Below are 15383 nucleotides of genomic sequence, written 5' to 3' on the forward strand. Positions count from 1 at the left end.
TTCAACATATGACTTTGAATACAAAAACAGAAAGAAGCTGATTGATTACATGAAATGAAGCTAGTCAGCGCTGTTTCCGTGAATCTCGTTTTCCTAGTTCTTCAAGGTTAACCATTCCCTTCGTTCGGTCTCGGAATTGCCAACGTAGAAAAACTAAATTAGATGTTGTTTACATAAACTTGCAGGTTGCGAGGATGCTTTGGCAGGTCAGTGCACTGTTCAACTTTCATGCATGATTCATAAGCGACATACAGCTACCACGAAACATTGGATGAAACAGACTGTATGGAATGCACGTTCATCTGCTCAACGTTGACGTGTTATAATTTTTACACTTGACAAGAGAGGTAAGTAACAAATGCAAATAACCCACGGAATATCTCAACCAGTGCATGATATCTCTATCGAAATGCAAAAAGAAACTCTCCATAAACAAATCTAAGACGGGAGTTCGATGCCAAAAAAATAACGCAGTGGGTTTGAGAAAAACATAAATAAATATATCAGCATTGATGTAAAAATAAAAAATCGTTTGTTGAAGCTACCTGAATGGTTCATCTTACATCACATCTATTCAGTCAAACTGTTAGTAATCAAAATGTTTCTAAGTCGCAGACTTAATTTAACTACAAGTCCAGCTCCCTAACTGCATGTCTTCAAAGAAATGTATTACAATGCCAAAAAAAAGTCCGACTACCAGTCGGATGCACGTTTATTTATCAGCTTAATTTGCAAAAAGGAAGCTGTTTACTACCAAATATAGACAATGCAATAGATAAATAAACACACCATAGGAGGAGGGGAGGTGGTGGTGTAAAGCTTGTGCATTGACAGCCATTAGATTATCTTTGTGCTTGATCTGAAGCAGAGGCTCCAACTAAAGGTGTATTTGGTACACTGCTCGAGGACCCGTTTTCATTGGGTGGTGGCACACCCCACCTGCTTTCGGATTCAAGGGGTTCAATAACATGAACTGAACCATCTGACAAACCTAATGCAAACTGGTTCGGTTCTTGTGGATGTGCTGCGACCACAAGTGGGTGCTGGGGGTGCCCATTTGAATTGCTAGATGAAAGAAAATAATGCTTCCGGTGAGGCATTAAAGATAAATAATTTTACGAAAGTCAAAGTCCAGCAAAAATATGTAGTTGAAATAATAAATTAATTTGCTATTTTATTCCGAATATCATTCAGTTGAGACGGCGTAAACGAATCACGCAGACTCGAGAAGTATTTGAATTTATCGAAATCGAACTCGAGCCGAAGTCTAACATGTTCAATTTTTTTTTCGACCAGAACTTAAGCCTGAACTTAATCCAAAGACTCGAAATTTATTTATTTAATATATAATACATAAATTTCGAGTCTTTCGATTATTATTTCAACTTTCAAGCAATAGTTCGAATAGCTTGCTCGCGAACATAGTTTTGAATCGAGCTCGAAATTCAGCATATTCGACTCGATTTGGTTTTTTTATACCCCTAGTTAAGATTAGAAGGTAAATAATCCGAAATTCATTAGCTTCACAGACTTGCCTGATACTTGAAGCGAGATAAGCAGAAGGATTTATTCGACATCTTAAGCGGAGGTGTGCAGCGGTGAAAATGCAGACAGTAGAATCCAGGAAACTGGCATATATCAGTTGGCTATCACATGAAAATGCAGCATGAGATATAAGGGCTGCTGACTCACGTGGGACCCACTGAAATGGAACAAATTACACATCAAAGATTCGCAAGTAAAAGTGTTTTCATTGATCAGGTTTTCTTGGGGTAAAATGTACCTGCTTTATGCATTCTAATTTAGTTGTCTCATATATAGCAAGCTGAGTCTCATGTATAACCAGAAAGTGAATCTGGTCCTGATGGAACTGGACGCGTGTTTCAGATTGTGACATTGGTGATCTCCCAGAAGGAAGTTGCAAATATTTTGATTTCTGCTTTTCCCATCCGTCAGAGTTCCATACAATAAGCTGGAGAGGAATGATGTTATAAGAATAATTCAATAAATATGAGCGACACTTAAAATCATCAACACAATAAGGCCGAATAATAAAAAGTCGTTTACCTGAGAATCTGCTCCTGATGAAACTAGAACATTTAATGCATGTGAGAAAGCCAGACCTGTAATTCTTTTAGAATGGCCTTTAAGCTTGCTTTTGACCTGTGAAAATTTGGGATTAATAAGGCCACTTTGACTCTTTACTTTTAGGCATAAGAATAACATTCACCAGAAAACAAACTATTAAGTGCTGTTAATTGATATACCTCGTCTACACGAACATTATATATCTGTATTGTAGAATCATCCATGCCAATAGCGATTATATTATTATCTTCGGGATGAAATGCCAAAAATGTTGCTGCCGGTGGTGGAGGCATAAAGGTTGTCATGGTCTGATCTCGTCCATAAGAAAGAGAGAGAATGAGTATGTGCACAGCGTAAGCACAATAATGTATCTATATACAGGTTCTTTGTATGCTACAACTGAATATACACCAAGTGACAGCTGCATCCAGTGCAATGACCAAATACAGCATATAAAGAATCGGTAATATGTTACCTTGAAAGTCATCATATTGAACAAAGAGATCTTTCCTCCGGATGCTGACATCACATAAGAGTCATTTTTGGACAAAGCAAAACAAGAAACGGTCTCCTCAGGGTTCGTGTCAGTGATATCATTTGTCATCAAAATGCCACTTGATGGTTGCCATAATTGAGGTGAAACACTAGCTGTTGCCTACAGATGAAATGCCCGATTTCAAGATGCTTTTATATTTCAAACGTGGCTGAATCAACTTTGTGAAATGATGTGAAGTAACTTTGACCCATTTCCTACCTTTCCACTTGAATTACGATCATTTCGTTGCCATTTCCAAAGTAAATGGATCGCATTTGAAGCTAAGGCAAGTATAGCATTTCCGGAATTCGTATATATTAACCTCGATATCTGAGATCAACACAAGAAAAACCTAGTTATATCAAAGGAATAAAAGCTAATCAAGGTACATTAATATGGGTGAAAACAAAAAGAGTGGAACTGGTAAATACATACATTCGTTAATGGAAGTGAATAATGAATGTTTATCTTACCAAATGAATACATACATATATCAGATGAAGAAATGCACTTGAAAAAGAATTCACCTTTGTTACTCTTAAATTCTCAGGGAGTCTCAACGACCGGCATTGTGAGGGTTCACTAATTTCAGTGAGCTTCCAAATCTTTGATTTGTCGTTAGTTTCTTCAGCTATTCTGGGTTTCATGTCTCCAAGAATTTTCGCATCCCCATTCTAACATTAACCCAACACATTTTATGAATGAAAGATGACAAATGGAATTCTTCACTACAGCCAAAACTAACAAAAATATGCCCGCGGGAAAGGAAAACAAAAGATACCATTGCAGAGATACCAGCAGAGGCAACCCTGTCGGCGAGGCTAGCAGCACCACTGGGAGATGTTAGAATTGGGATTAGCGTAGGCTGCTGCACGATAAACAAATATGAAAAGCTTTTGATTATTATCAACTCAGTGAGATGGCTCAGAAGATATTTAAACAATAGAATCAAATACCCTTGAAGCTTCGGATGATCTGGACGCATCAAAAGCAAGATTTTCAAACTGGCGAAGTAATCGAAGACCATCAGCATTTGCCAAAACTTTTATTCCATTTTCATTTGCAGAAACAGCCAACAGACTCCCATCTTTGTTGAAGCGTATCCGAGGACTTGCCTTGAATGTGTGAGAAGTAAAGTCAAGATTTCACACACACTACATAAAAGCATATAAAATGACGTGATCAAAGAAAACTCACTGGAAGACCTCCATCAGCATCTATACTGGTCAACAACTGAGTATTGTCCATATCCCAAATTTTGATGGAAAAATCATCACCGGCAGCCAAGAACCTATTCTTAGTCGTGTCAAACTGCACAACCCCCAAAGATCGTTTTCGGAAACCTTGATATGTTCTCTTCACAGCTCCTTCACTTTCATTCCATTCAACAATGTGCGACTCACCATCTTTACTGGTCCCACAGGAAAACAACCTGGACATTGGACAATAAAGTTGCCAACTAAAATCTGGTCATAAGAGAAACAACTGCACATGAATATCATCTATGAAGCAGGTAATCAACCTTGTTCCATCAGCACTATAGGCCATGGTGGTGCGAAAACGGCCAGGAGCATCATAATCAACTCGAGATCCCAAATTATCATACAACCATGCTTTAATCTTTCCATCAGAAGCCGTAGAAAATATAAACTGAAAATCATGGAAAGACTTCATAATCAAGTGGAAATCCAAAAAAAACAAAATGACTATGCCTCATCCTTTTATCCACAAGAAATAATAGATGAAATAATGAATGTAATATGATGGATCCGTTACCTGAATGTTCTCTTTATGGTGAGGGCAAACAGAATATACAGAAGCCTCATGACCTTCAAAAGTAAATTGTTTTGCACCATTTGTGGCATCCCAAACCTGAATATCACATATTACACTAATAAAGGTGTGTTTTGAAAAAGAGTTGTAGAAATTTATCTTTAACCAACCTTGATGAGCTTGTCATCCCCACATGTCACCACAGATAGCTGCTTAGTGGGGTGTGAGAAGGCAAGATCATTAACTCCACCAACATGAGCATCAATCTACAATAGCAGCAGTTGGTGGCAAAGAGTTCTAAAAGTGAAACTTCAAGTGAAAAAGAAAAGAACAAGGGGCTATACCTCCAAATGCTGACGAACATCATCATTTCCATTATATGAATATATATGTACAAGGTGTCTGGAATATGCAACTCCTACATGGAAGAACGATGTACGTCATATTAAGCCATTAAGTTTCTATGCAATCCGCATTCTTTGATATTAATCGCAATTACCAAACAAAGAACCATCAGGACTCCAAATCACACGATTCACTGAGACCCCTGGATCTTTCACCAGAGCAGCCTAAGATAAACAACAAAACTTAGTGTTTCAAATCAAGTGCCATAAAATTTAGTCGGGGAGAAATTTTAGGATATCGGAAATAAATTTAATAATGAAATAGGTAGCACCTGTAAAGGCATTGTACAGGCACTCAAATCCCAAACTTTGAAGCTTTTCTGAACAAGCCTCTCTCTTGAACCAACTTCCCACAGTCCAATTTCTCCCACATTAGTACCAACTGGTTTATCACGAAAGCAAAGACCGTAAAGAAAATAAATATATTGAAACTTTTCAAACCAAAATTGTGAAAAAAAAAAGTTCAAGGGTATTATGTTATCAGAGACCAAACCTAGAAGTAGACTTTGCTGGATAGGATGAAAATCCATGCTCGTGGGAGATGATCCTTGGTTCAAATTCCGTGCCACAGTCTTGGGAAGGTCGTCTGGCAAATTGAAAGACTGGCTATGTGCGTGCCCAGGAAATGATACAGGAAGAGCATTTACAGGTAGACTTACCTGCTAATTAAAAATAAAGATTACTATATGAAAGCATTATCAGGGAAAATCCACGGCGCAAGATTGTGTCGACCCCTTGACCAAATACCTCATCGGAAACTCCCATAGGCCTGATTCTTTTACTTATATGATCAGAATCACCTGATGGAAAATCAACAGAAGGATTTGTAGATGGAGTCCTTGGATGCTTCATGCCAGCAGCTGCAACAACAGCATAATTGTTTAATAGAAAAGCAGGGACCTACGCAGGAAAAGACTTCAATTCACATGATTGCTCGAAATCAGAGCATCGATAAAAATGTGAAGAGTTCACAAAACAAAATTTCAAGTGTAAATGTAATCTTCAACGGGATGAAGTCCATAACAGGATTTAGATCTCTAAATTCAAAAGGAGAGCTACCAGTAATTGATGGACCACCAAGACCTAGAGGTCCTCCAGAGATAGACGGATGAGATGCAGTGGGGGGATTCGACATCCAACCAGCAAGAGGGGTTTGAACTGAGGCTGGAGTTGTTTGAAATGGCTGTCGCGTCAATCACAGGTGGGTAAGCAAGAAGCAAACAATAAGACAAAGATAACAACTGCAGAAAATAATCCCAACCACATGTGCACCCAGAGGAGAAAAGCCTCCAGGTTTTGGTACTGCTCCAAGTAGAGGATTGTTAGCTGGAGAAGGCGCCTGAACACCATTTGACTGTCCACATGAGTGATCCACAAATAAAGTTCTGATATCCGGGTTTGGCCGAGGATTCTTACAAAGCTGGTGCTGCCAATTTAAGCTGCAGAATTAGCATGTGTCAATTTCTTCTTTGCATGGTAGCGATACCTAGAAAACATGAATCTTACAAGGAGCATTTATATGGCATAATATCAACAATTTAAGTGACACAAAACTGAACTCGGGGAGCATTTCAAGTCGCCGTGTAACTGTTGAGACAGAGTTTACTCCAAGTCACGCACACAAAATATATTTCCTCACCATGTCAAAAAAATGGGTCAAAATCAGCAACTAAAAATGTTGTGCAACAAAGAAAAACCAATTTATCACTGTTCAATATTTGGCACACAGAAATCTACCTTTGGTTGATGAGAGTACGGAGCCTTGAATTCCTGAGGTTTGGGAATTGTAACTTGTCCCGAAACAAGGGATTTGCTTCAATAAGCTTCTTCAGTTCAACCAGCATAATGGCACGGGCAGATTTTGTATCTCCATATTTTGATAATTGTTCATTCTCCCTAAGAAATAATGACTCGCATAAAAGGCATTCCAATAAACGTAATGGCAAACATCAACAAATGACAACTTCTTTAATACCTGAAATTCTCTAATGTCAACAGCTGAGTAATCTCCTTAAAAAGGTCTTCATTAAAAGATGCAAAAACCTTAAGATCCTTTACAAGGATTTCAACAGCTTTGGACCGGTCGTGCCTGATTATGACAAACTCGTGTAAATTTCTATGTTTCACTCCATTTAAATTTAAATTCGTGAAAAATGAAAGTAGAGTCTCACTTATCCAAAACTTCGAGATACTTCTGTTTCCTAATTTCGAAAAATATCTTCATGGAATATCTATTGTCATCCACTTTGGTGAAACCGGAAAGGTATCTTTCAACCTCATCCCAGTTCCCATTGTGCACTTCATCCTCAAAATACTTCATGTTAAAGAAAAACCCAGATTCTTGCTCAAGCCTATAATTAGGAATACTTCTATTTAATAAAGAGCTTATTCATCACAAATCACCAGAAAAGACAAAATACACACATGGGCATATGTATAATAATAAATCAACCTACTTGTGAACAGTCTCTTTAAATTTCTCCTCATCCAAGAACTGTAGGATCAGGAACACAAGCTCTCTACTGAGAGAAGACATTACACCAAACACTTCTTCAAGCCAGGGAAAATTTTCAAATGCTATTCAGTCGCAGATCTGTAAAAAAAAACCCCACGAAAAAACACAAAGTATAAATCAAATATAAAATATTAAGAAAAGGGTCATATAACCTACCACTAGGCTTATTTAATTATCAAACAGAGCATCCATTTAATAATTGATTGACACAAGAATTAAAACTGTAAAGAAAATACGCAAGATCAAACTACCACGAAAAAGTACTCAAAAATCAAACCAGGCAAAAGAATCAACAACAACACTCAATACAAACCTAGATCTTATGTCATCATCGATCGGAAAACTCGAGAAAAAAAAAATTCCTTATTTTGCTTTAGCATCAACATAAGGGGTGGAACATGCACCGACAAAGTACGAATTTAAAATTTTTTAAAAGAAAAAATCCGAGGTTAATTGAATGGATCAGAAAAATGAAAGCTACTTTAAAAAACCACAAGAGGAATCCGAGATGCACAGATAAAGGGAAGCAAATGAAAAAATGAGAAAAGAAGAAACAAACCCACAAAAAGCAAAGTCAAGAATCAATATTATGCGTCTACACTTGGAGAAAAAATAAAGTCGAGTTTTAGTGTTAAAGAAAAAAAAACATCAAAACCCCATTTGAAAGCAGAAAAAAAAAATCACTCCAACCCACACATACGCAGAGACACACACACACATATTATGTATATGCAGAGAGAGTCACGAAGGTAAGAGGGTATACTTTCCAGAAGGGAAGTGGTAGATCGATCTGTGGAGAGAAACGGCGAACCCGAGGTGAAGATGAGGGGAATCTCTCTTGCTTTCTCTCTCTACATATACTTACACGGTACTGCCACTTTCTCTCTCCATTATATCGTTGTTAACGGGGAAAAAAACTAAGAGGTCAGGAAATAGGGGAGATGATAAGCGCTCCTGCTTATCATTCGGATAACTACGATACGTAGAGCTGCCTTATTTCTAAGAAGTTTATTTAATGTACCAATCGAGGTGGGCCCCACAAAGCCCTTTTTTCTCCCCGGCTCGGGATCCTCGGCTGAGCTTCGTGGGATTTTCTGCATATAAATATCTTATTTAATTTGTATAAAATTCCAGATAAATTAAATTAAAGAATATTCTCTTTTTGAAAAAAAAGGAATTTATCCATGTTTTTTTTTACGGTATAGACACAAAAATTGATAACATCAGAAATCGTAGAAGGCATGATTTTCCAATATATCATCAAATATTTTATCTTATTTTTTTATAGGATGTTCCAACATTATTTTTTACACTACATATACATATGATGTAAAACTCTCAAAGATAAAATTAAAAAAAAAATTATTTTGAACGTTGAATGAGACATGAAACACCTTTTAAAGCAACATATAAATACATACTTTTGCCAAAAAAGTTTATGTTACTTTCAAACTTTTATGTAAAATAATAAAAATATGCTCTAAATATATTAAAAGTATGAGATATATTCATTAGAAAATACTAAAACATTGTAATTATTTGGATTTTTCTATTTTACATCTGAAGTGATTATTCTCTATAAATTTTAGTTCTTTGATCATAACTACAAGATGTCAAATTTCGACATCCAAATGATTTAATGATGTTACGATAACGAGAGAAATACTCCCGATGTAGTTAAGTATTGATCTTTTTATGATGAATTTACCCTTAATCATATAAAATATAAGGATTAAATTCCTGATTATGTGGTAAGATTTAACAAGAGCCCCATGATCTACGGCTATAAATGCAGCTGGCCGTACGGCTTGAAAATTTTTAGATTTCAGGAATTAAATCCTCCAATTTGCTTTCTTGGACTCGCGTTTCGGTCTTTGGGACTTCATTTGGCATAAATTACGATGCTTTGCCATTTATCGTCTCGTTCTTTTATTATCACGATAAAATGGAAGAAACTAGAGAGATATTGGACTTTTAGGCCGTTTCAGGAGATATCGTATGAAATATCATGAGAAAATAATATTTTTTTTTTTCAGCGACAAAACGATAATTATTCAATCTAACGAAATAATGTATACATATTTATCGTATCTATTGTCACATGATGCGTCATGTATATTTTAACATTTTTGTATAAAAAATTTAGAGAAAAAAATAAAATTACAATTTTAAGATGTTTTTTATAATAATTTTTATGTAATTGATGATAATTATAAATAAAGATTAAAAAATATATTTTGTTGTTATATGTTAAGTTATACATCATAAATAAATTTATCTGAAATATATTTTTATAATTTGAAAAGAAAATTATTTAGTATATTTAAAATTGTAACATTACATCAAATTTGGTAACGATAAAGATAGTTCTTTATTAATTATAGGTTTATCATGTAATTTTTAGTGTATTATATTATAATATAGTTCGAATTGAAATAAATATATACTTCTCGATACATCCTTTAGAAATTATATTTCTCAATTTGATACACATAACATAAGAGATGAAAAACTATTACAGAAATAATTATGGACTGGCATTAGAAAATTATTATATTTTGAAATTATATAATAATTTTGGCTTAACAGTATATTGCCACGAGTAGGTCTCATGTGAGACCGTCTCACGGATCTCAATCTGTGAGACGGGTCAACCCTACTCATATTCACCATAAAAGGTAGTACTCTTAGCATAAAAAGCAATACTATTTAATGGATTACCCATATAAAGATCCGTCTCACAAAATTTGACCCGTGAGACCGTCTCACACAAGTTTTTGCCTATTGCCACACATATCATCGAACTCATGGCCTAACAGCTCAACTCATTAACACTCGAATAGATAAACTATACGTGAGTATAGAAAAAAAAAGTTACATCTTGACTAACAAATATAATTTTTAACTAAAGATAAACATTTTATCACCACATACGTGTCTAAATTTTTATCATAAAATACGAATATTAAAAAGTCATGATATTTATATATTTATCCACTGGCCACGTCTGAACGTGAAGTGCCATTTCTAATTAACATCATAAATTTCATCGGATATTTGAATACAATAAATAATGAATGTGTCGTGTTTTCAAAACGTCCTACTTGACCGCATGAGCCGTTGGGACATTTAATATTTCACAATCCAAAACAATTAAATAAGGGTAAATTTGATAAAAATCCATGATAATTTTATCACCACATACGTGTCTAAATTTTTATCATAAAATACGAATATTAAAAACACCATAATAGGTATTTTATATGTCAAAATAAGTATTTATTCTTATTCCATGATAATTTAGAAATAATATTTTTTAAAATTATATTTTAGATGGAGAAGACAAATGTAATTTTTGTGAATATTAATATATTTATTTAAATAAAAAATGGCAAAAATGTAAATTTAAGTTTGTAGAGAGCTAAAACTAAGATAATGACATTGTCAGGTACTATTTCTTAAAAAAATATGACTAGATACTGAATCTTAATTTAAACTTTGACAGTGGGATTTTTCACAAATTTACCGATTAAATAATATAAAAATGATTTATTGTGAACCATAACAGCCAATAGTTGTCAAACACGTCGATGGGTCATGGATTTTATTCAGGTCGTGCCGTAGCTGTTCTCACTTAATGAACAATTTCGTACACTTTTTGCTTAAAAACTCTTGAGTAGGTCTTTTGTGAGACGGATCTTACGAATTTCTATCAGTGAGACGGGTTAGTCCTACCGAATCACAATAAAAAATAATACTCTTAGCATAAGAAGTAATATTTTTAATGGATGACCCAAATAAAAGATCATTCTCACAAAATATGGCACGTGAGACCGTTTCACACAAGTTTTTGTCAAAAATTTATATATTCAAAAAAACATTGTATTAATCAATCATACTCATTCTATTTATCTTACTGTTATTAAAATTGAGCCCATAAATATTAATTAATTTTGTTCCCAAAATACTATGTCCTCATAAATATCATTGTATTTGAAATAAAACAAATAATAATAAATTAGTGATTAGAAAATTTAATAAATCAGAAATTCAAAAGTAATTTTAAATAAATTATTCTAATATCGTTATATTTCAATAAAAATATGTATTATATATAAATATAACATTATATTTCAAATAAAAATTTAATTTACATACACAAGTAATATTTAATTTTCGGCCCTACCTTACCACTTGGAAAATTCAGTGAGCATTTACGCGACAGACTTTGCTTTTATTAATATTATTTTATTATTATAAATAGTAGTACTTTAGTTCGAATATGAAACAAAATACCGTGAGATTTTATTTTACGTACATCCAGGCGACGAACACGACACATATCGCGAGAAAGTGAGAGATACAATGTAAGTTGTCAGTGTCAGATTTGCGTTTACAATAAAAAAATAATAATAATAATAATAGTGTGGTGTGTTTGTAGAAAAGTAGAATGATGCCATTAATATTTTAAACTTTGTCCTATTCATGGTTCCTGTGGTTCTGCATGTTTCGATATCAAAATACAAGCCTAGGCCCACCTATATGGTATATAAATCAAAACTTATTTATATTTTTAAAAGAAAAAAAATTGGAGTTCATCCATTACCAAAAAAAAATAGGAGGGTTTTTTCTCTTAAATAAAAATATTGATTTTTTTATGTGATATTCATTAGAAATATAGAGTTCGATTTCAAGATATATGACTAGTACGAATTCAGACCCCAAGTATATTGTGAGCCTGAAATTACAAAAGACACTCTTAAAAAGAGATCGGGAAAATATCTCGATATAACCTCTCTGACGCTCAAGTCAGATACTGAGGTAAATGAGATAACAGCTAAAGAGACTGATAAAATTAATATAGTAAACACATGAATGAGGTTCTCAACATAATATTTATAAGAGAGTACGTGAGGTCCATCATAGACCATTTAATTTAGTTAGAAATTAGCCGAATGTCCAAATCGGATGTAGACATGATGAATTGAGGGATCCGTTTATGAGGTATCGATATAAGATGCTGAAAATTATTTAAGCATGAAACTCACTTTCAAGTCATCCACTCGTTTAGTTTTCTTCATATTTTTGAGTCGCATATTATTTTTATGTCGATTATCTATTATTATATGTTGAAGTGATATTTGTCATAAATCCAATAGGGTGGATAATGCGACATGTCGTGGGCTTAAAACACTTAATAAATAAAAGTAAAATGAAAACAAAAGGAATAAGGGTGAATCAGTTTTGCAAACACAATACGCTACATTATTGTGTGCACGACATAGCGTATATATTTTATCGTAACTTTGTGAGGATGACAAAAGAGATAACAACCACGATATGATAATCTGTTTATCAAAATATTAAGATTATAAATTAAACTTAACTCAACTCCAAAAATTGGTTCAATGAGGAATTATTATCAAAGTTCATATATATAACTCCAACAACTGAAATAAGCTGCTGTGAGACATTTAACACACACCCTTATGATCAAGAATGAACAACTGGAGTGTGTAGTCTACAAAACACGAGCTCTGATACCATGTTTAGATTGGAAATGTGAACATAATTCAACACCAAAAGTTAACTAAACGGATGATAATTGTTCAAGTTCATATATATAACTTCCAAATACTTACTTAATCCAGCAAATGTGAGATATCTAACGTGAACGAATAAAGACTCGTGAGTTAAGTCTTGTAATGTGGGTCAGGCTAAACTTTCACATCCACGACCACTTCAACTCATTCCGGTCCAACATTATACAGTGTGCTTAGTGACTATAATAAATATCTAATTGCATCCCCTCAATATAAATCTGGCATCTACTCTATATAAATCATGGAAAATAGTTTTCTTACTATATAATGAATTATTATTCATAAAAATGAGAGTTCGTCCATCCAAAATAAATAAAATTAAAATTTTGTTGAATTTCATTAGGGCTATTTTTTACCACCGAAATAATCAGTCACGTGATTTTATTTGGATTAATTTGCACGAGTAAACATGTGTATATACGCATAATCTAAAGAATTACTAGGTGTGTCAAACTCGGACTCGACTCGTCAACCCGATATGGTGTGACCCGAAAAAATCGAGTTTGGGTTTGGGGTTTTTCGGATTTTTCCTCGGAAAATAATCGGGTGGTTTCGGATCGGGTTGACGGGTTGACTCGAAAATTTTAATTTTTTTAAAATATATATAATTGATAAACATTGACTACATTTTTATATGTCGTATGTTTGAAAAAATAGTTATTGTATATTTAAATCATAAATTTTCATAATTTAATATTTATTTTTTATATTTTTTAAACACTTATTTATTTATTTAGTAATATATTTTAATTTTCAACCATTAGACTCTCAAATTTAAAAAATATATAAAAGAGATTTTCTTATTATATATTTAAATTAAAATATCATTATTATTTTTGAATTGTATTTGATTTTTTTTTAAAAAAAATCAAAATCGAGTTAAGTCAGAATATTGATCGGGTTAATTCAAATTAGTTCGATTAAGATCAAGAGACGAGCAATTTTAAAATAATACCAAACGTCAACTCGATCACTCAGCTGAATTTACACCCTAAAAATCACATAAATTCAATTTAGGTGGGCTGGGAAAAATTAAAATAAAGAAAAAGGAGACGTCTTGTACTTCTTCTCATCCTAGCTACTAGTCTTGTCGTGTTCGGCATTTTCATTATCGCCCACGGTTCATTTCAACATCAGATAACATTTACATAGTAATTGTTGTTGGCTAGCACGTAATATGAGATTTATCGAATATAAGTGATAAAAATTTCAAATATATATAATATAATTAATTATATAAAGTTGGATATATGGAATAATTTCCAATAACTCTTTTATCAAACACTGAAAATATTATAATTACCACGTAACGCATTATTGTAAATGAATGTTCAACCACATGGTAGAATCTTATATTAATGTCAGACCATTCGATGCTGGATGTGTTTAATTTATATATATATATATACTTATATATATTTAGTAAAATTAAAATATGCATGTGATCGTCTATATCAAAAATTTATATGTACCATATCTTATGTTGTAAAGAAAATATATTTCTCGCCTTCGATGGGTAGCTGAAATGGTAGAATATGGTATGTACATGTTAAGATGTCAGACGTTCAATTATTCATTGTCTCTGTCTTCTCAATTTGAGTCTGTCACAAGAGATTTATTCAATATGTTTATCTGATCAATATGATTTCTGTTTGCGACTAAATTAGGATAATTGTGACTTATAAACTCGTTTTAAATTCTTTTGTACTGGAAGCTATCAAAAATATTCTTCAGTTGTTTCAATTCATTTTTTTTTTTTCATACCAGGATGATGAATTTATCGAAATCTAACTTGACTAACTATAAATCTCATGGATTTACAGAGATTTGAACTTAAAAATAGTAAGATCTTGGGCATCATTAATGTCATCAACATATAAGTTTTTGTATGGTTAGAGAAATCAAAGACATGATCCGAAAAATAGGATGTTTTTAAAATTACAAAATAATCGATTTGTTGAATTCAATAATTAAAAAGTTACTATTTTTATAAAGAAAGGTAATGAAGACCTTTTTCTTCTAGTGAAAATTATAATTATAAAAATAAAAAAAATGACCATAATTGATGGAACCACTAGCTACCACGTCCTGCTGCTGCTGTCGTATCAGTGCGGTGGGAAATGAAATCCTTTTTATCTACTTTTTTTCAGACGAAACGATATTATCCACGATATATTTTTACACGAGAAGGTGAAATATCAAGAATTCAAAATTATTAAAGATAAATTGGTGGAGGAATGTGATGGCTGGGTGCCTACGTCTATAGTACAATAAAATATGGAAATGCGGTGTCAAATAAAGAAGAAAATGATTTAAAAAAGGAAGTGGAGAGCGGCTGCCGACTGGTTAAGCCGACTTGGCTTCGCAAAGCACTCGATTTTTTAGGTTTATCCTAAATTTTAATCATGGACACGATATGCTATAGCAAATTAAAAATCTATATATATTGATGGACGTCAGGTGAA

The 15383-nt window shown here is 33.2% G+C and overlaps 1 protein-coding gene across 4 annotated transcripts; it reads right to left on the minus strand.

Moving 5' to 3' along the window:
* Window positions 1-486: 486 nt before the first annotated feature.
* Window positions 487-8233, minus strand: LOC140829249 (topless-related protein 1-like). 4 transcript variants are annotated; one of them, XM_073192315.1, is made up of 26 exons: window positions 8079-8233; window positions 7257-7393; window positions 6972-7151; window positions 6776-6889; window positions 6538-6696; window positions 6062-6239; window positions 5860-5983; window positions 5548-5660; window positions 5294-5459; window positions 5073-5182; window positions 4896-4965; window positions 4741-4814; window positions 4567-4662; window positions 4400-4495; window positions 4146-4273; window positions 3821-4055; window positions 3580-3738; window positions 3405-3488; window positions 3151-3297; window positions 2843-2953; window positions 2564-2743; window positions 2268-2396; window positions 2068-2163; window positions 1784-1972; window positions 1536-1702; window positions 487-1065 (listed from the first exon to the last, which is right to left on the minus strand). In XM_073192315.1, exons 2-26 carry the CDS (start codon window positions 7334-7336, stop codon window positions 843-845), a joined length of 3408 nt encoding a protein of 1135 aa, XP_073048416.1. In that variant the 5' UTR covers window positions 7337-7393; window positions 8079-8233; the 3' UTR covers window positions 487-842. The 4 variants fall into 4 exon arrangements, with proteins under 4 accessions (XP_073048416.1, XP_073048414.1, XP_073048415.1 ...); XM_073192313.1 differs by having other exon boundaries at window positions 3405-3491; XM_073192314.1 differs by having other exon boundaries at window positions 5294-5462.
* Window positions 8234-15383: the final 7150 nt, after the last annotated feature.

The sequence above is a fragment of the Primulina eburnea genome, chromosome 4 (assembly GCF_022965805.1).
Source record: "Primulina eburnea isolate SZY01 chromosome 4, ASM2296580v1, whole genome shotgun sequence".
NCBI lineage: Eukaryota > Viridiplantae > Streptophyta > Magnoliopsida > Lamiales > Gesneriaceae > Primulina > Primulina eburnea.